We start from the raw sequence: 20,026 nt of genomic DNA, 5'->3' as shown, positions 1-20,026 counted from the left end.
GAAGAGAGAGAGCTGAAATGTTAAAATGCCAATTTGAACCCAAGCTCTGCCTGGCAGGAAGCAAAGCCACTCTGTCAGGGCACAGGGGGACAGCCTTCAGGGAAGGGGGAGGTGGCCACCACAGAGCCAGCATCGAAGCAGGGATGGGATGAGAGCAATCGTGCCTGTCAAAATCCATGTTTTCTCCCAAGAAAACAAGATCCTGAGCTCAGTGACATTGTGCTTGGGGTGTGGGATGCAGGAGCTGTCACTCCAGCTCCAGCCCAGGCTCTGGAAACACCAAGGTTTTACTTTAAATGTTGTCCTGAGCAGGGGCACAAGCACAGGTTTAAAAAGCCTGTGGCACTCACTCTCCCTGTGCCAGCTTTCCTCTGGAGCTGCCCTGCAAAGGGGCAAACAGGAGGAATGTTCCTACAGCCCCCAAAACCGCAGCACACGGATTAAACACGCACCCCAAACCACAGGCTGTCCTCAGGACACACTTCAACCATTTCCTTACAAATGCTCAGCATCAAGTTCTGCTGTTCCAGGTTTAGATCCAGGAGAGCAGGGGCTGATCCCAGTCTGATCAATTCATTTCCAAATGGAAAGCCCAGCAGCAGGCTGGCACACCCCCTTGCTTGCCAGGGATTCACCCACTGCTTCTTCATTTATTTCTTTGCCAGCTCAAAATCTCTCTGAGCCCCCTGCCCTGCTGGTGCTGCTGGAGAGAGCACAAAGAGATGGTGCCAAATTAAAGCCCTCACCACCTCTGGATCTCATCCTTGACCTCACAGAGGTGGCACAGGGAGGTTGGTCAGTGTCCCCAGGGAGGTGACACCAGCCTGCATGGCCCTAGCTGGAATTTTGCTTTTCCCAACCATTTTTAAGCCTGAAAGTCCCCACAGCTGTAGGCAGGAAAAGGTGCCAGCAGACACCACCAGCTCAATCTGGCTTCAGGGGCTGGACTGGGGGGTATCAACACTGCCAGGGGATGCCAACACTGCTGGAAGAGACCCCTCCATCCCTCAGGGCTGACTCAGGACTGGCCCTGCCTTCATCTCCCCTGGCTGGGAGGTATGAAACATATTTTTTATTTCTTCCAATGAGCTTAGCTGCAGCATGGCTGTGTGCATGGGAAGGGGGTTAATTGAAAAGCAACGTGTGCCTGGCTCCTTGGCTGGCTCGGGGCTCTGGCTCCTGGCTGACACACAGCTCCTGGCAGCCTCCCCTCAAAGATCCCTGCCCTCCTCTGCTGGGGAGCCTTGGCTGAGCCCACCCAGTGCACTGCACTCCTTACCTGGTCAAACAGCCTCTGCATTTGCTAAGTAAAGCAATAATCATAATGGTGATAACTGGGAAACTTGGCCAAAATAATCCTAAGGAGCTTATTCCAGGCTGTGCTGATTACGGCTCCCCAGCAGTGCTGATATCCCAGTGCACCCTGGCCCCCACTGCTCCTCTGCTTGGATAATATCTGAAGTTATCTGTGCTCCAACAGGCCCTGCTAACAGCCATTATTTGACCAGATTTAACCAGCAATTACTAGCTGTGAACAAAATCACTGTGGTGGAATACAACCCACATCCTTTTTACAACACAGACACAAACAAACCCTTGCATTAAGCCAGGCAAGGGCCAAATGCCAGCAGGGAGGAGCCCCTCTCCCCTCAAAATATTGCTTAAGGTTCCCAGAGAATTTATGAAACACCCAACTAGTGGCAAAGGAGGATGGAATCTTCCTGGCCAGCATTTTGCTACCTGCAGATGGACCTGGCAAGGAGCTCCCAGGAGGAGGGAGGGAGGCACCAGCTCTCCCTGCATCTTCAGGATGGGCCCAGAATAGCTCTACTTTTGGTAGGGGCTGATGTTTAACGTTCAGCATATGTTGCCATTTCCATGGGAATCCCAAAATAGTTGGTGTTTTCTTTTGTCATTTCAATGCCCTCGGGTTTTTTTGGAATCCTGTGGAAGGTCTGCCCTCCTGCTGGGGAGGGGACCTGCTCTGCTCTGCTCCCTGACACCCCCCTGCCAGCACTCCAGGCCCCTGCCAGTCCAGCAGAGGGGACAACCAGCTGCTGTGAATCTCACTCTGTGCAGCAGAGCACAAATCCACCCAGGAATTCAGCAGGGTGGATCTGTGCACAGCGTGAGCTGCAGGAAAATCCACCCAAACAGTGCCCAGGATTGGAGTGCCATCCAGCCTTGGGGCACAGCACTGCCAAGGGCTCAGCCCTCAGGGGGATTTTCTTAGGGATGAACCTTTTTGGAGTTTTTTCCTCTGATTTCTCTCCTGATCCCCCACCCAAACAGTGCCCAGGATTGGAGTGCCATCCAGCCTTGGGGCACAGCACTGCCAAGGGGGATTTTCTCAGGGATGAACCTTTTTGGAGTTTTTCCTCCGATTTCTCTCCTGATCCGTGGGTTCTTCTGCACTCCAGAGCCTTGGCAGGGGTTTGCCATCACCAGGCTGGGCAGAGCCACCCTCTCACACGGCGCTGGGTCTGATTGTTGTGAGATAAATGCAGACCCACTGCCTTGCAATCAAGAGAGGGGAGACTTCTGTGCAGCATCAACTCCTATTAGACTAATTTTATCTGCTCTCAGTGCCTCCCCAAGCTGGAGTCAACATCCTCTGAGATTATCCAGCTGACTTGTCTTAGGAGTTTTTCCCTGTTTTTACCTCTTCCCGACTGTCTCCCAGCTGCAGGAGGATGACAACATTCCTCCTCAAGACTTTCCAGGCAGCCAGGAGCAAAGGCTGGTGTTAATTTTGCAGCAGCACCTGATCCTGTGGTGGCTGGGACACGAATGCTGGCCTGCAGAGCTGTGCTGGGGCTGGGCACTGCTGCCCCTGCACCCCCAGCTCTTCCCACTCCAGAAATGTCCAGGAACAGAGTTCCCATCAGCATTTAGGGCCCGGCCCCGTTGCCATGGAAATGGATAGACTTTCTGCTCACATTTTGGTGGGAAGAGGCATTTCAGGAGTCACAGCAGCTCCCAGAGTGAGCACAGGAGGAGCCAAGTGAGGGCAGAAAGCAGCAGAGCTCCAGAGAGGCACCGGGGGGAAACTGCTCCCACCCCACGCTCCAGGAATTCAGAGCTGGATGCAAGCAGAGGGAAAAAATGCCACCAATAACCAGCAGCAGAGTGAGCTCCAGGGATTCACAAAATAACATCTTGGGTTTGCAGTATTAAAGAGCAATTTGGCTGCATTAAGAGAGCTCTAGAGCTGCTCCTCTCCCACAGCCACGTCAGGCTAATGACATCCTGTCAAAAGCAGTCCACCCGAACCCCCCTGTGCCATCCCTGTACCTGTCACAGCTCTGGGGCAGCTCTGTCCTGGCTGCTGCTCCTCCCAGGGCTGGAGATGTCCTGTCCATGCCTGGATCATGGGGCTGAGCCATGAGGGAATGATCCATCCTGGGTGCCAGGGCGTTTTCCTGGCCCCATCCACAAATCCCAGCATCGTGCCAACTTTAAAAAAAACAACAAAAATGGGAGAGAAAGAAGAGGAGCAAGAAGAACAAAAAACCCCACAGATTCACAGTGGGATCAGGCTGCTGGAGAGGCAAACAACCCCAGATTCCCTGAACCAGGCAGGGCTGCTCACATGAGCACCACAAAAACAAACTCGCGGCAGCACCTGCGGGTCAGCAGGGAAGAAATTGAGGCCACAGCCCAGCCAAGCAGATTCCTGCCTGGAGAGCAGCAGTCCTGGCAGGGCTGAGCAGCCAGGCCAGCCTGCAGGATGCTCTCAGACCCACGGGCTATTCTCTGCCTGACCTTATCTCACCCCACTCAGGACAAAGTTCCTCCCCACTGCAGGGGAGCCCGAGTGTTTTCCAGCTCTGGGGTGATCCAGGGAAAAGAAAACTTTGGAGCAAAGAAAACCCACCAGCTGAAAAAAATGCCAGAGGGAAGAGGTGGCATTCCTCAAAACACAAACTTTAAAATGATCCCCGTTGATGGGGGCACCTCCCAGGTCATTTAGCAGCCAGAGGAGTCACTAGATGGCCCTGCTAGCCCAGTTCATCTGATCACAGCACGGATAGTGAGGAATGCTGCTTTGGCTGCCCTGCAGGAGCTGGGAATGCTGCCCCAGGGCTGCTCCTGCCAGGAAGGACCTTGAGGACAGCTGGCAGCCAGGTGACACCTTGGCCAGGACATGTGGCACCCCACAGGCAGGCGGAGGGTCCTTGCTGGTGCCACCATGCCCTGGATGTCCCCTTCCCTCCCCAAGAGTGCTCCGGGGCTGCTGGAAAGCTCAGCGTGCTCCTGTTGACAGTGATGGGTGTAAGACGCAGGGAACCATATTAATGAACCCCGTGCTGCTGGATAATCAGGACATTAGCCTTATTGGATTAGAACATTTGCATAATTCGGGCACGAGCTGCTACCTGCACGGAGACATATGTTTACATGAATTTACATGCCATTTGCATCCCCGATGAAGCTGCATCCTCAGCAGCCTCCAGGCTGACCAGCCTTGGTGCATTTCCAGCTCTCAGGGACCATCCCAAACCACCCAGGTGCAGACAAACAGCAAAATTTTCCCTCCTCGAGGTGTTCCTCACACAGGTTGCACCTCATTTCGCCCCTTATCCATCCCCAGCCTCAGCACTGGGGTCACCCAGGCTAAAGTTGTCCTTCCCCAGCTCCCACAAGGTCCTGCTGCCTCCCAGTCCCAGGATAAGGGGCAGTTGAGTCCATGCTACTCACAGCTGTGAAAAGGGATCCATAAAACACTCCCGGCAGGCTGCAAAGCTCAGGATTTAAGAGGCCAATAAAGGGAGCCCAAAATGAACTCCTTTTTCTGTCTTTTTAAACCACATGCTCTTTGATTCGATTACTTGATTTTATAGGGAAGGGGGAGGGAGAGTCAATTATTTGATTCTTGATTTCTCAGCGTAGAAATACGGACTGTGCAACCACAGAAATACAAAAACCCCTTCAAAGCAGCATCACAACAATTTGGTGGCAACATCAGGTTTATGGAGCTGTAAGAAATCAGCAGTTTCCCTCCTGGGCTCCTCAGCAGAACCTGCTCCAGCATGAAAGGAGTGCAGTGATGTCTGAGCACAAAGTCCTGCAGCCCACCCACAAAATTACAGGCTGACAGGTGGCACTGCCTGGCTCTGTGTCCCTGAGTGCTTCCTTAGGGAAGAGCTGCTCAGGGAATCAAAGAATCCCTTCAGAACCCTGGAATTATGATTTGTGGGGAGCAGGAGCTGCACACTCATTCCTAGGCATCTCCAGCCCCCAAAAAATCACTGCTGGCTCCTTCCAACTGACAGCAGGACCAGCCCAGGGGTGTCCAAACCACTTCCATCCAGGCTCGGGGTAACCACAAGCCTGCAAATTACAGGGATTTATCTCTGAGTGCTGGCCTGCAAGAGACAGAGAGCTAAAACCCCAAAGTGCCTTTGGGATTGAACCCACCTGAACCCATCAGCAGCAAACCCTGCAGGGATTCCTGCTGGCAGGTTCTCCTGGGGTGTTGTGAGCTGGAGCAGCCCTCTCTCCCCTTTCCTGGTGCACACAACGATGCTGCCACGCCAATAAAAGCTCAAATGGAGTTTTGGGGTCTGCTCACCCAAACCTGCTGCCTCCTCTCCTGAAGGAACTGGAAGGAAAAGGAGCATTAAGGAGCTGCTCACCTGGGTGAATCCAAGCCTGGGGGGTTGGCTGTGTCTTGAGGAAGGTGAGGAAGGCAGCCTGGCCCCCACCCACCACCTTTTCCACTCCCTGCTCACCTTCAAAGCCTGGCATTTAGCTCATCCCTGCTTCAGCTACTCAGGCTGTTAAATGGGCACAGTTTCACTCCTAAAAGCCATGTCAAAACTCTGGGAAACCTTTATCCTTATTTTAAGTGGAGTGCATTGTATTTCACCCCAAAGCTCAAGAGAAACAGAAACAAACCCAGCACAGAGGCTGGGGGGACTCTCGCCTCCACAGGAGGGACATCACCCGAATTTCTGTCTGAAAAACTCCTGCTTTGGAGGAAGAACACGCTTGATTTTGCCACCAGGTGCCAAAGGCAGCTGCTAAGTGCCACAGGAGTGAGGCAGGAGCCCAAAACCACGGCAGCAGGAGGAGGGAACAGGGAGCAGGAGCATCACTGCTGGGATCTGGGCTCGGGCAGAGCCCTGGAATTATCGATGGGACACTGGCTGGAGGCCACTGCAGTGTTTGACCAGCTCACAGCTGGACACAGCAGATAGCAGGAAAAAAACAGGGAGCAGGAGCATCACTGCTGGGATCTGGGCTCGGGCAGAGCCCTGGAATTATCGATCACAGCTGGACACAGCAGATAGCAGGAGAAAATTCAACCCCTTTTTCCCTCACCTCTCCAGCAGGGCTGCCTCAAAAGGAGGAGGGAGGAAAGGAAACCCAGTTCATTAATTCTGCTGCTGTTCAGCAGCTCCTGGCCCTGAATCTGCCCAGGCTGGAGGTGCTGAGGATGGGGAGGGGCAGGATCAGGGGATCCCTGGCACAGTGGGAGAGAGCCCAGGGAGCCAGGCAGGTGTGATTCCACCTGAGGAGCAGCAGCAGAGCTCAGCCCCACCTGGATCAGGGTGGGACTGAGCCCCCTGGGGCATCCCAGCCCCACTGAGGGCTGGCTGTGCTGCCCCATTAAGCAAAACCCCTTTTCTGCCTCTGGAGTCTGACCCACCTCCAAAATACATCAGGACTGAGCCTGTGCTGCAAAAACCTGACTCCTGCATGCCTCCCTCTCCACAGAGGCAACGTGCCAGGCTGCATCTGATTTCTTCTCTCCCCTTGCAGCCCTTTCACCCTCCTCTCCCTATCTTGGAGGAACAGATGCACCCATTCATAACCAAGCAGAAGAAAGTGTGAATTTGCCTTCCCCACTGCAGTGCAGCTGGCAAAGCACAGGAGGGAAAATGATGTTTTGCACGAATACAGAAATTATCTGCACTGATCTTATTAAGCTTGAATGGGGAAGCGACAGAAAAAAAGAAAGGAGGGAAGCGAAAGGCATTGTTTGGGTGTAGCATCATTATTGTTTATCCTCTCCAAGCACTCCATCATCCTAATCCCAGCGTCTCCCACGGTGACAGGTCAGGAGCAGAGATCTGTGAGACAGCACCATGCTCAGCCTGCCTGAGGGATGCAAACCTGGCAAGGCAGCGCCTCGGGGGAAGCCTCACCTGCAATTCCCAGGCAGCTCACAAACATTTTCAGTGTTGAAAATATCCACGTGGCACCAATTAGCACCAGAGCACTGGGATAGGCAGGGGTGAGGGGGAAACAAAGGCTCAGGAACTCCCCAACCCACACCCTCACTGGGATATTCGTATTTATCACAGGAATAAATCCCATGCCGAGATGCCCAGGACACAAGAGCCAATTGCTCATGCCACAGGCAGCACAGCAACTCTGGCAAGTACAGCAAAACAATCACAAGGTGGAAATTCGAACAGAACACAAGTCACCTGCTATCCAAACTGGGGGAATTTGGCAAGTTTCCTCCTCAGCACTCACCACATCAAGGCTGCTCAATGATGCTAATTAAACAGGTCCCTCCCAGACACAGCCTGGAAGATTTACATCCCTCATTTGCATTTCTCAGTTAATTTTTCTTTCCTCCAGGGCACCGTTTGAACGGCCACGGTGTGATTGCTCGGAGGGGGTTGATTTTGCAGGAGTGCCATTTGAAGATGAAGGGCTGTCCTGTCAGCAGCCCCAGGGCTGCTCCTCCTGCCCCTGCTCTCCCACAGTGGGGCTCAGGTGGGCACTGAGATTTCCTTGGTCTCTTGGGCTTGGTTTCACCAGCTGGGAAATAAAGAATGCTGGAATCAGCTGCTCTGGGTGATCCAGCTGCTGTCCCAGGGGCTGGGAATGGGGATTCTTTTGAGGATGTTTGAGGATCAGTCTCTGAAATACCCAGCAGCAGTGCAGGACCAGTCTCAGAGGTGTGATGTCTCCACCCAGCTCCCAAAACCCGAGACCAGGGCAGCTCCAGGGGCTGCTCCCACAGGATGGGACAGCAAGGCTGCAACAGAAATTTGTATAATTGCAGATAACTAAAAGCAGCCAGGGTCCCATGGGAATTTGTCAGCTCTGAAATCACAGGTCAGGCACACTTGGGGGAGGTGTCTCTGCCAGCAGCCCTCTCCTGAAAAGGCTCTGATCAGCAGCAAGTCACCAGGCTGGTAAGAAGTGGGAGGAGGTGACAGCTGGCATCCTGCTCCTGTCTGCTCTGCCCTGGAGTGAAGGCAAGGTCCTCATTCCTGCAATCCCTGAACATGCTGCTGGCAGAGGAAAGGGTCAGGGAGGAGTCTGGCTGAGGAACTCGGGATGAACGTGTCCCACAAGGTGCTGACCCATCACTGACCCATCACCTGCTGCAAGTCTCATTTTGTGAGTGCAGCATCAGCCCCACCAAAAGCTCCCCTGAGCTGTGTCCATCACAGCCACCTGCAGAACAGGGCTGTGATGGCTCTGGGGGGCAGCCTGGACAGCAGCCTCCAGGGTGGGGAGGAACAAAGGGATGGGAGGAAGAAAAGGGAGAGGGGAACTGCTGAGACACCCCAGCCCTCTCCCCTGGAAGGAAACAACTTCTGGGAGGGGAGGGGAGCAACTGCTGCCAAGTTCAGTTTCACAAATGCACTCCAGAGGTTGTTTGCCAGTTTGTGCCACTGTCCAAGCCCTCCTGCAGGCTCTCAGACCCAGCAGTGGCCAGAACCAGGTTGCCCAAACACCATCTGGTCATGCATTGGCTCTGGCCACGCCGGACGTGCAGGTGGCTCTGACGGGGGAAGCACTGCCCTCCCCTCCCAAAACAAAGTGTCAAAACCAAACAGGGGAGCCTGGCAGCCCCCAGGCAGCGTTTCTGCCTCGCAGAGATCCCACAGCTGACTCTCCCATCTGGTGGCTGTTGTCATGGCAAGCAGAGAGGGGAAGCAGCAGCACAAGAGCTGCTCAGTCCTTGACACGCTCCATCCTTGGCCTGATGGCAGCTCCCCAGCAGAACAATCCCAACAGCAATTACTGAGGAGCTTTTAGAAAGCAAAAACAGATTAAAAAGCTATTTGAAACCTTGAGGCTGAATGCAGAGGGAACAGGAGAGCCAGGGCTGTGTGAGCTCAGCAAACAAGGAGGAGACACAGAGACACTTCTTGGTGGGCCAGCTGAATAGAGCCTGCTTGTCACCGAGCCTCGGGGACAGCACTTGACAAAGGGACAATTGCTGCTGCTTTGTGAGTCTTGGTTGCAGTGTGGAAAACCTTCAGGGAGGGGCTGAGGAGCTGATCTGTGCCCCTGCCAGCACCAGTGCCAGGCACAGAGGAGGGGACAAGACTAAAGGTGACTTTCAAGTGCAGGATTCAATTAAAGTCCAGCCACACCAGTCACAATTCCACTGGCTGGGTTATTGTCTTGCCTTGCTGGAGGATTTGGAGAGTATCTACAAAAAAAAACTTTTTTACTGTTTCACAAATAGCAAAAGCTTTATTTATTTTAAGTTTCCAGTAGTAAAAGACCACATAAAAGTTGTGAGGGGTGGAGATGAGAACAAGAAAATAATAAACACAAATGACCAGAGCAGACTAAACACATTCACTGAGCTCTTCTTGCCCACATTGAGCTGGCTCAAAAAACAGGTACAGGTTTAGGATAATATTCCAACAAAAGCTACAAAACACAACCAAGAGAATCACCACAAAGGGAAAAGTGGTCTTCAAAATAAAACAGTGCACAGAGCTGCCTGGATCACATTGTCCAGGACCAGATCCTTCCCTCAATCCAAGAGGAGTCTTTCCACAGCAGATTGAACAATTCTGGTTCAAACTCAGGTGGCATTACCCCATGGAGTTAAAATACAGAGGTAAGAAAGAAAAGGTTTCAGTCTCACTAGCACCAGAGCAATGTCAAATTTATCTCTGAGGGTGTTTTATAAAAGCTGGCCTCAGTTAAAAATCAAGCTGATGCCTCACAGTGGCACAGCAAGGATTGCCAGGCTCCTGTGCAGAGCTGGCACCCCTTGGTGTGGGAAATGAGAGTGGGAATGGGGACACGAGTGACCTGCCTGCCCTGCCCTGGGGTGAAGCACAGGGGACCCAAGGAGAGCTAGAAATGACACTCAGGAAATGAGAGTGGGAATGGGGACACGAGTGACCTGCCTGCCCTGCCCTGGAGAGCTAGAAATGACACTCGTGATTTTAAAAGCTCTTTCCAACTCAGTAGAGCTGGTGATGACAAAGGAACAGGTTTAAAGAAAATAGAGTAAATTCCTGAAAGTCTTTTCCCTTCTCCTTCTGCTGTGGAATTAACGTTGGCTGGCAGGCCAGGCTCTCTGAGGCACTGCAGTAACGAGCAAGAAAAGCCTCACCTGAACTGCCAAAAGCTTCAAGGCAAAATAGAGCTCTTTTTGGTGCCTAAACACAGTGGAAACTGAAGACCCTACAGGCCTAAACACACTGGAAACTGAAGACCCTACAGCTCTGAGAAGAAACAGCCCTGAAACCACAGCAGCACTTCAGCAAAAGCTGACAGCTGGAGCTCCTTCCTCACAAACAGCTGATGGTTTTGGCATTACCCATTCCACAGATGCAGTTAATGGCCAGGTTAACAACAGAGCATGCCATAAAACATCCCTCAGTGGAGAACAGCCTCATCCCCTGCTCTCCCCAGCACTGATGGTGTGGACCTCACACTCAGTGATTCCTTTTTCTGCCATCTCAGGGAGCCCAGGGGCTCCAAAGGTTTTGTTTCCATTTGTGAAAGGGCAGGAACAGACCCCAGAGGAAGGGTTGGAAGCATTTCACCAGCAAGCTGCCACAGCACATGAAGTGGGGCAGCAGTGAGGGAATGGCCCCTGTTGGGCCCTGCTCATTTGGAAAGCGAGTCAGGGATTGATTTCCCATCTCCTGCCCGAGTGTTCCAGCACCCAATCTCATTTATCTTCATACTGCAGCCATTTGTAAGAACACACACTACATGCACACAGAGTGCCCAGAGCAAAGGAAAACAGAACAAAAGAGAAATAACCAGGGGAAAGGCTGACATTAATGGCCACAAATTGCCTTCAACTCCGTGATTTCAGAGGGAACTTTTTGGAATCCTTTGTTTCTTCATAATAGACAGGTCAGCTCCAAAGCATTTCATAAAATCCACAGTCTCCCAGTGTGGGTTTTGTTCAGGCCTTCAAAGATCTAATTGCTCCAGAGATGTGAGGTAATTTGATTTTTCTCATGTGTCAGGCCTTAGAGGGAAATTGTCCATTCTGGAGGATAAGCAGGACCAGGGCATGCAGTTTTCAACAGCCTGACTCATGATGACACCACCAGAGTCAGCCAGATGCTCAAGACTTCCAGGAAAAAGGCAAAACAAAGGCCCTTGCTCATGTAAGGTGTGCACGTGGGAGGGGAATCTGCAGAGCTTTGCAGGATAAAGTAATTTGAAAGCTTTTATCCCATTTGGGCACTCACAGCCAGCTGGGCTGGGGGTGTGCTCCCCCCAGGAGCTGCAAATCTCCCCTGACCCCCACCCTCCCAGGAGCCAAGGGGAGTGAAAAAATCACAGCAAACTCCTTGGAGTGTTCCTTTACCCTGAGCAGAGAGGGAGGCAACAGGAGCACAGCTCCACCAGGTCCATCACCAGGAGCTCCTGGCTCCTGATGCCCCCTCCAAACTCCAACCAGAACAAAACACCAGCAAACACAAGGAGCACCAGGAGCACCTTCCCCACGGGATCCACGGGCAAACCCCAGCCCCAGGCTCTCTGTGGGGCTCTCAGAGGACAGGCAGGGGCTGTCCCAGCTGCCACCGTGCCACCAGCGCCTGGCACAAAGTCACCACTGGCAGCAGCTCCTGTCTGGAGCGGGTCTGAGGAGTGGCAGGATCCAGGAAAGGGCAGCTCCATCTTCGCCCCCCTCAGAGCCGTGTCCTGGCGTGGGCCCGTGGTTTGCCTTCAAAACAAACAAAGGACAAAAGTTTTGTTTGGGAAGCAGCCAAGGGGAGAGACCCCATATGGTTATTTCATGTCGCTTCTGTGCGCTCAGTGCCACTCTGAGAGCTCCCTAAAAATAATAAAGAGAACATCTATGCATCATTAGTCCAGCACTCAGGGCCCATTAGACTTGATTAAAGGAAGAAAAGCCAGGGGAAGGAAATGTGGAAAGAGGAGAAATGAGGAGCTGTGCTGCTAGAAGTGCTCCTTCAGTACGTGCTCCCCAGGCCAGAGAGGAAACCAAAGCTCAGCTCTGGCAGATCTGCCATGAGATCTTCCTGCTCTGGGCCAGGGACAGCAGCCACAGCACAGGGACAGCCCCAGAGCTGGGCACAGCACTGCCCTGCTCCACATTTGTCTCCTGTTGGCTGAACAAACCTGGGCTGACCCCTTCAGGCTCTGCTGGGACACTCTGCTCCTCCTCTTGGAGAGAGGACAGGGGAACCACAGCATTCAATGTGAATTGTTCAAGGCACCAGGAGTCCCAAAGCAAATTCCTCCCAGCAGCTGCTGCCTGGCATCCCTGCTAAAAGATAACCACAGAACCTCTCTGTGTGTTTACAAAGACTCCCAAATCCAGGCTTTTCACTTCTCCCCCTGCTCTTCCCTTCCTGCTTTGTTTGCAAAGCTGACATCAACTCCTGCCCTTGGTGCTTTGTGCAAAATGCTGAATGGAAAGTTGGAGTGAATGTATTGCAGAGGGCAGAGAATGAGTCTGAGGAGGTGGGGACAGGAGGCCAGACTGGCTGCTTGATCAAAGACCAAAGCACAGACCTCTGCAGGGGGAAAGAAGGCACAAAAATAGGAGTTTCATCCTCAGCAGCAGACTCGTTTTCTGATATATTGAGTGAAAGAGCCGAGAGAATGAATCTTTGTCATCCCTCTATTTTGAAGGAAGAAGCCTTCAATTTAAAACTCCATAAAGAGTTACAGGAGTAGTGAAAGTAATTTATTTTTTAGTTACTCGAGCCTTTATTTGCTGAACTCCAAGGCAGGCTTGAAAGAGCTGGAAATGTTTTGCTTCTACCACTCGAGGATGAAAATATTTTAATTCCCTCAAACACGGAAGGGGGCACAGGCTTCTCCTGAGGTTCATATTTACAAATGTATTGTATCTGGAATGCAAACTTTGAATCATTTCCTAATGCTGCCACTACCCAAAGCTATGTTTTATTTATAAGTACAGCAGGACCACTTGGTGCTCTGTGGATGGGAGGAGGCAGAGACAGCTCAAAGCTCCTCAGCCATGAAGGCACAATTCAATTTTTTCACTTTGGGGAAGACAGACAACTTATCCTCCTTGGCAGCAGGAAAACTCAATCCCAGTGAGCTCTGAGCAAAAGAGCAGCGCCCAAAATGTGGTGAGGCAGCCAGTGAAGGGAGCAGAGGCTGGGATGGGTGTGGGTGAGGGTCTCCCCTTCACATCTGATCCCTCTGTCCTTCCCAAACTGTGCCCTAAATGCAGGCACAGGGAGGAGGAGCAGGGATTTCCCACCTCTCCCAGCCTGATGCAAATCCAGCCCTGGAAATCCACACTAACAAGGAACAAGTCTGAAAACATTTAAGCAACTTTCTCACCAAGCACAGGAAAACAAAAGTCAACTCCCCAAAGACTGCCATGAAGCAAGTAATTAAAGAAATTACTACCTCATTTGGAGCCTAATTACTGTTAGGACATTTTTTTTTTCTTCCTACATGGAATGGAGTAGTCAGACCCACTGAAGCAAAATGTTACCTCCTCATGGTCCCTGAGGGAGCAAAGCAGACATCTGAGAAGAAGAATGGAAGTGAAAATAGAAGTTAATGCTTTAACTTCAAAGATGCCCAGAGAATTTCCTGCCACGACAATAATGCTGGATGGCTCTGCCTGGCTCATGTATTAACAGCTTGAATATTTATGAGCAAAAGTGGATGCCTAGCCCAGCCAGGGAGGCACTGAGCCCACAGAGAGACACCACCTCATTCCTAAATCCAGTCAATTCCTGAAAGACAGGGCATAAATCTCCCCAAATTAGAGAGAGCTGGAAGCAGCACTCCCTGTCCACCTCCCTCAGCTCTGCTCAGCCTCTCCCAGCACAAAGGAGGCACCCAGGAGATGCAGGAGAAGGGTTCAGGCTGGACCTGGTGACATCTGGGGATTTTTCCAGCAGGTCTCACCCTGTGCCTGCAGACCAGAACATTTCTCACCCTCAGCAGGCAGTGCCACCCCCATCTCAGCCCCCAGCCCTGTTTAACGTGGCTCTGTTGAGGTGCCAGCTGCTGCACCACTCTTTAAGTATTAATGATTTAGACAACACATTGGCAAGCAGGCAGAGATGGGGAGGCTGTGATTTGCACTCGCTCATTAGCTTCTCTCCTGGCTGCCTCTCAGACCTGATTCCAGCAGGAATCTGAGCTTCTCCAGCCCCACAGCCCGCGCCAGGCTCGCTCCCCACTCCCCAGCCAGCTGCTCATGGAACAGCCAGCAGGATTCACCATTTCTGGGACAGATTCCTCAGAAGATGCTGAGAACACACCCAACAGTGCAGAACTTGCTGCTGATCTGAGGGGAGATGACTTTGGTTTCATTTACCCCCTGCAGCAGCCCCCAGCTTGGATTTGTTATTTCCATTAAAAGCTCCCCCTGGGCTAATGAAAACCACTGTAAGATATTGATTATTTCTTTGTTTCATTCTGTTTAATACTCCCCTTCCTTAATAAAAACATCATAATTAACACAAGTGAGGATTTTGCTCTTTTTTAAGGCATCTCTCAGCATCAGCTGTGCAGCCAGAACAAGGTGAGTCACCTGCCCTAGCTGGGAGCAAGTAAGAGGGAAAAGGAAGACTGTGCTTCTTCCATATGTGCAAATTTAATTTTCTTTAGGATAAAACGTTCTTCAGGACAATGAGTGTGTGACCTTTCTCTTGAAAGCTATCACGTCAGAGCAGGCACCTCCAGGAACTGGAGCTTCAGAAGCAGAAGGAACAGCAGCCCCTCAAAAAATGGGGCTTTTGAAAGGCTTTGAGAGCAGGTGGCAAAAAAGAAAATTTAAAAATAATAAAACTGGCAGCCTCTCAACTCACCACTCTTCTGAAACTTTGGCTCATGGGCTGAGGTTGCCTAAATCCCAGTGCAGCTCTGACAATGAGTCATTTTATGACAAACTCCAGGCTTCATTATCTCCCTCAGCAAAGCCCAGGCGGAGCTGGAGCAGCGCACTGGAAACCTCCAACTTCTCCTCAAGAGCTCCTTGTCCTCCCCTGGCCAAAACCCTGCTGCTGGCTTGGCCTTCAGGCTGAAAGAGCCCAGGACAGTGAGAGCAGCTGCTTTTGCAGCACCTCTCCCCAGTTCCCTGCTCTGGAGGTGGCCTGGGATTTCTGGATGCTCCGAGAAGCCGCGCTTGGGAGCGGAGTTAGAGCAGAGGTGAGAAAAGAAGTGCAAAGAAAGAACAACACCTGAGGTGATAATATGGAGCAAAAACTGCTCCTGACAGGGTGTTCTAAAGGTGCAGAAAATCATCTTTTAGCAGCCCAATTCTGCAGCTGAGGATCAGCAGCTGAAATGAGGAAGGATCTTTGCCCCTTGCTCTGCTTTTGGGGCAGGGCAGAGCTCAGGGGATGTCCAAAAGCCAGGGAGATGCTGGGAAGAGTTTTGTCAGCCCTGACATCCAGCACCCACCACTCTTTAAATACATCCACATCAAGAGCAGCCTCTGTTTGTTGGCAAAGAGAGGCACCCAAAGTGCTGAAGTACTCACTGCTGATTTCCTGCCTCCCTGCCCAGATTTGGGGAGCCTGCATCAGAGCTCTGAACAAAGCAGCCCCTTCTGCAGGAATATACTGAGAAATAAATGACCCCAGACATAAAAAAGATCTTTACAGAAACTCCCTAGGCAGCCAACCTGGCTTAACCTTTTCCTTAGCAGGATCCTCTCTGCATCTAAGGGCCAACTTTAACTGGGCTCAGGAGATTGCTTCAGTTTTCCTTTTTTTAAATATCAGCCCGTGCTCCCGTGCTGCCTGTCACTTCAGCTCTCCCCCATCTACAGGGAGATCCCACTGGAAAGATTTGACCCCTTGTGCCAAGCTTTGCATATGGAGTTTTTAGCAGGAAAAAGGGGTTTTTTTTCTTTTTTTTTTCCTTTTTTTTTTTTCCTCTGAAATAGAGTTTGCACTGTCATGGCCAGGCAGCAGTTGGCTCAAAGAGCAGGCAGAGAAGCTACAGAACACTGAGTACAAACACATTGTCCAGGAGTGGATCCATCCATCCATCAGAGGCAGCACCCAAAGGGTCACCTGCTGTCCACCAAACCCATTCCAATCCCAGGGACAACCTGCAGCTCCTCTCCACAGGCAGCAGGAATCCACCCTCTCTAATCCTGCTTAAAATAAACCCCCAGCCCAGGGCAGGCTCTAATCCAGGGGGAGGAAGGACAGAGCAGAAGAATTATTTGTTTGGTTTGTCTGGTGAAAAACTAGAAGAAGAATTACAAGTTTTCTGGAAGCTGGGGAGGGAGGGAGAGCAGAGGAACAATTTTGTGCTGCCTGTTTCTGGCAGGAAGTGTGGGGAGGGAGGGGGACCACGACTCCCTGGTGCACTGAAGGATGAACCTGCCTTCTCTAATCCAATTTATGCCTCAATATGGCCAGCACCAAGCAGGCTCAGGAAGAACAAGGGAGGCAGTTCAGAGGGCAGGAATGCTCAGGAGGGAGCAGGGCTGGATGATAACTTGAGGGGTTAGTGACTAAATTAGTGGGAGCTGCAGAGAGAACACATTTGCATCTCTTTCAGCTGCTTCAGGTGTGATAGCAGCCTCTGCCTTCCCAGTCACTTAATTGTTCTGAGGTTTTTGATGGGGGGAAAAGTGTCTTTCTTCTGCACTGCAGAGTTCTGGGAAGAGCCATGCTTGGCTTTAAGAGCAACCTCACTTCAGGAAAAATGTTACTCGGTCTCATAAAGCTGCTGGACTTTGCTTTGCTTCAGGAGGAGCTCAATCTGTTCTGCTGGCTCTGCAGGACACAGAGGAGCTCTGCAGGGCCACAGCCCCGGGCTCTGAGTGCTGCTGGCCGTGGGTGCAGGCAGCTCCCACCCCAGACCATTACTCATGATGCAGAGAAGGTTTTGCATTCAGGGAAGAAGGTGTGACACTGCGACAGCATCTGCTAACACAAAGAGGAGAAGCAGAGAAAAGTCATCCCGGGGCCACAGCTTTCTGTGCCTCTGGGAAAGCACACAAAGCCTCTGGGAAAGCTGTGCTCCCAGGGAATGCAGCCCCAAAAAGCAGGGATGTGCCCAGAGAGGGGGTGAGCTTACCAGGGGTGCTGGTGCCGGCGTCGCTGTGGCGCCTGTCCGGGGCTCGGTCACTCTCCGTGGGGCTGAGCTCTGCCCCCTGCTCACTGCCCAGGCTGCTGTGGCTCCCCCACACCTGGGGGCACTGGGGGGTCCCCAGGGCTGTGCCCGTGGCCTGGCTGGGTCCCCTGGTGGGTGCTGCAGGGACAGGACAGAGATGCTGCTGAGGGCGTGGGAAGGGGGTGGTGTTGGGGAAGATGGAACAGGAAAGCCTCATAAATGTGATTGCCTGGCAAAAGATTTTGAGCTGTAAACTATAAGCAAGACTGAAATGAAAGCAAGCTTTGAGATACCTTAGTTACTGAACAACTGGAAAGCAATGGTATGGCTGGCTGATTTGATGGAACAATCCCCTGTGCTTGCAGACAGGCCCAAGGGTCAGAGCAGACCCTACTAGCTGGGCAGAAGGGGTCCAAAGAGCAGTTTTTAAGGTTTAAAATGTAATACAGTATGGTAATGTAATGATTCTTATAGGCTGTATGTACCTGCTGTAGGATTTGTATCTTGTATTATATTGGTTAGTGAGAATTAGAATATTCAACACAGAAGATTTATGATATTGTAACGGGAACCATTGGTTCATTCTCCCTTTATCATGCTCTTTTTGCCCAGGATTCTTCTCCTGGGAAGCTGAGAAGCCTCCGAGAAAAAGGAAAACAACAATTATCTCATTTGCTTCTTCTGTGTTTTGCTCCTTTGCAATGTGGTTGGAGATTGTTTACCAACAGGTGATTGTTCCATTGATTTAATGGGAATTATTTTGTCTCTTTGGCCAACCAGTGCCAAGCTGTGTCAGGACTCTGGAAAGAGCCACAAGTTTTCATTATTATCTTTTTAGCCCTGTCTGTATCCTTTCTGTATTCTTTAGTACAGTTTAGAATAATATGATATAATTAATATAATATAATATATACTATAATATACTATAATATACAATATATAATATAATATAATATAATATAATATAATATAATATAATATAATATAATAGGCTTCTGAGAACATGCAGTCAGATTCATCATTCCTCCCTGCCACAAGGATCCCCACAACACAATAAGGAGCAGCTCCCAGCTTCTGGAATGCTGCAAGCCATGGAAGGAGCCAGGGAGAAATCCCAGGGAAAAGGCTCAGACCCTCACCCAGCACAGCAGGGAGGGCAGGAGAGCAGCTGAGCCAAGAGCCAAACTTTGGAGCACTTTTCACCTCCCACCCTCCAGCCACAAGGAACTGCAGCTCCTCACCCATTCCTGCCTGGAGCTTCCTCCCTTGAGAGCCTCTGGGTCCCACGGGTTTGTCATCCAGGCTGGAGGAGCTGAGCTCCTCGCTCTCACTGTCACTGGAAACCACTGCAGGAAAGGTCAGGGAGAGGAGAGAGACATTTACTCACAGCGTTCACCAACACTTCCCAAAGAGCTGCCAGATGGATGCAAATCAGACAGGAGCCAACCCTGACTCCCTGCTCACCTTCTCCCTCCCCAAAGGAGACCCCACCTGCAGCTCCCCCGAGCTGCTCCTCTCCAGCACGATGTGGTTTTACCCCTTGCAGATGAGTGATGACTCCAGAAGGTGCAGACACCACCAGGGCTTCTCTCCTAAAGCTGACAGGGACCATGGGGATGCTCCTGTGCCCCCCTCTGCTCCCACTGACCCATCCCAGCACCCCAGCAAGCCCCCTCCTCCTGGTATTTGCTGCCTCCCACCCCAAGTGAGGCACCCTTGACCCTCTAAGGGAAGGTGCAGGGCTGGTTCCTGCTCAGCTGCACCTGCTCCACCCCTGGGCAATGTGGGCAGAGGGGCTCTTCCCCTCCAAGCTGCATTTCCAGCGTGGCAGGATCCAAGAGGAGAACACCAGGTAAATCCTGAGCACATCCAATCATCCCCATCAGCAAACTCTGTTACTCCAGCATCCCCAAAGCTCCAGAGGGTCACTGCTTTTCCTCAAGGAGTCTCTTCTCCTGTCTCAAAGCTGCTTTTTTTCCTCTGTGTTTTTCTTCCCCCTGAATCCTGGCTCTCTTCCTGCTGCTTTCCACTCCCCATATTTTCCAGAAGAGCTGGAGGAGCCTCATTTTGCCAGACACAGCTTCCCAAACTGGCAGGTTCTTTCCACTTTTCCATGCAATTATGCAAACACCTCTCCTGCTTACACTGGTGTAAAAGATAACTCGACTGCCAGCTGCTTTGGGTAAAATAAAAATGGTGTTTTTCCCAATTCCTGGGGTTTTTTTGTGGTGGTTTGATCTCAGAACAGAAATTGTGAGGCTGAGGAGGAAGGTAATGGGAAAAAAATCTGGTTTTTGTTTGAGGGATTGCACTTCTCCATCTGAGCAGGCAGATACCAGCTCTCCTGGCAGCCACTTCAAACAGCAGGTCCCAACTCCTGGTGAAAAGTACAAAATCAGCCCATGAGGGATGTAAAGAAGGTGACACTGCAACCTGCAGCTCTCCTGTGGGAAAAGGAAGCCCCAAGGATTTTTTTTAGGTCCACCAGGACATCTCCAGAAGCTCACACTGCTGTGAGAAGTGATTTTCTCTGTGACTGAACAAACCCCAGGGCTCCTCCCAAGCTCAGAGAGGGATGTGGGTGCAGGGGAACAAGGTGACAAGGGTAACACAGAGCTGTCATTTCATCTCTCTGTGTCAGCCCAAACCCCTCAGCACTCCCCAGGGCAGCAGGATGGGAATCCTTCCCCTTGCACAGAGCAGGAGCTGTCAAATATTCCTGCCAAGCACCTCTGCAGGC

General features: G+C 51.5%; 1 protein-coding gene across 8 annotated transcripts in view; it reads right to left on the bottom strand.

The window, feature by feature from the left end:
- Positions 1-9,475: 9,475 nt before the first annotated feature.
- Positions 9,476-20,026, bottom strand: part of RPH3AL (rabphilin 3A like (without C2 domains)) — a 36,190-nt gene continuing 25,639 nt past the window's right edge. For all 8 annotated transcript variants that reach the window (XM_039720843.1, XM_039720847.1, XM_039720845.1 and 5 more), the window contains 4 exons: positions 18,528-18,632; positions 17,251-17,424; positions 10,124-11,914; positions 9,476-10,029 (listed from right to left, as the gene is read on the bottom strand). In XM_039720843.1, coding sequence (XP_039576777.1) covers positions 11,880-11,914; positions 17,251-17,424; positions 18,528-18,632 — 314 coding nt within the window. In that variant the 3' untranslated portion in view covers positions 9,476-10,029; positions 10,124-11,879. The remainder of the gene's footprint in view (positions 10,030-10,123; positions 11,915-17,250; positions 17,425-18,527; positions 18,633-20,026) is intronic.

This window comes from Passer montanus, unplaced genomic scaffold (assembly GCF_014805655.1).
Source record: "Passer montanus isolate IOZ18808 unplaced genomic scaffold, ASM1480565v1 scaffold44, whole genome shotgun sequence".
Classification (NCBI taxonomy): Eukaryota; Metazoa; Chordata; class Aves; order Passeriformes; family Passeridae; genus Passer; species Passer montanus.
Note: the sequence above shows the minus strand (reverse complement) of the source record. Positions and strands in the feature narration are given on the sequence as shown.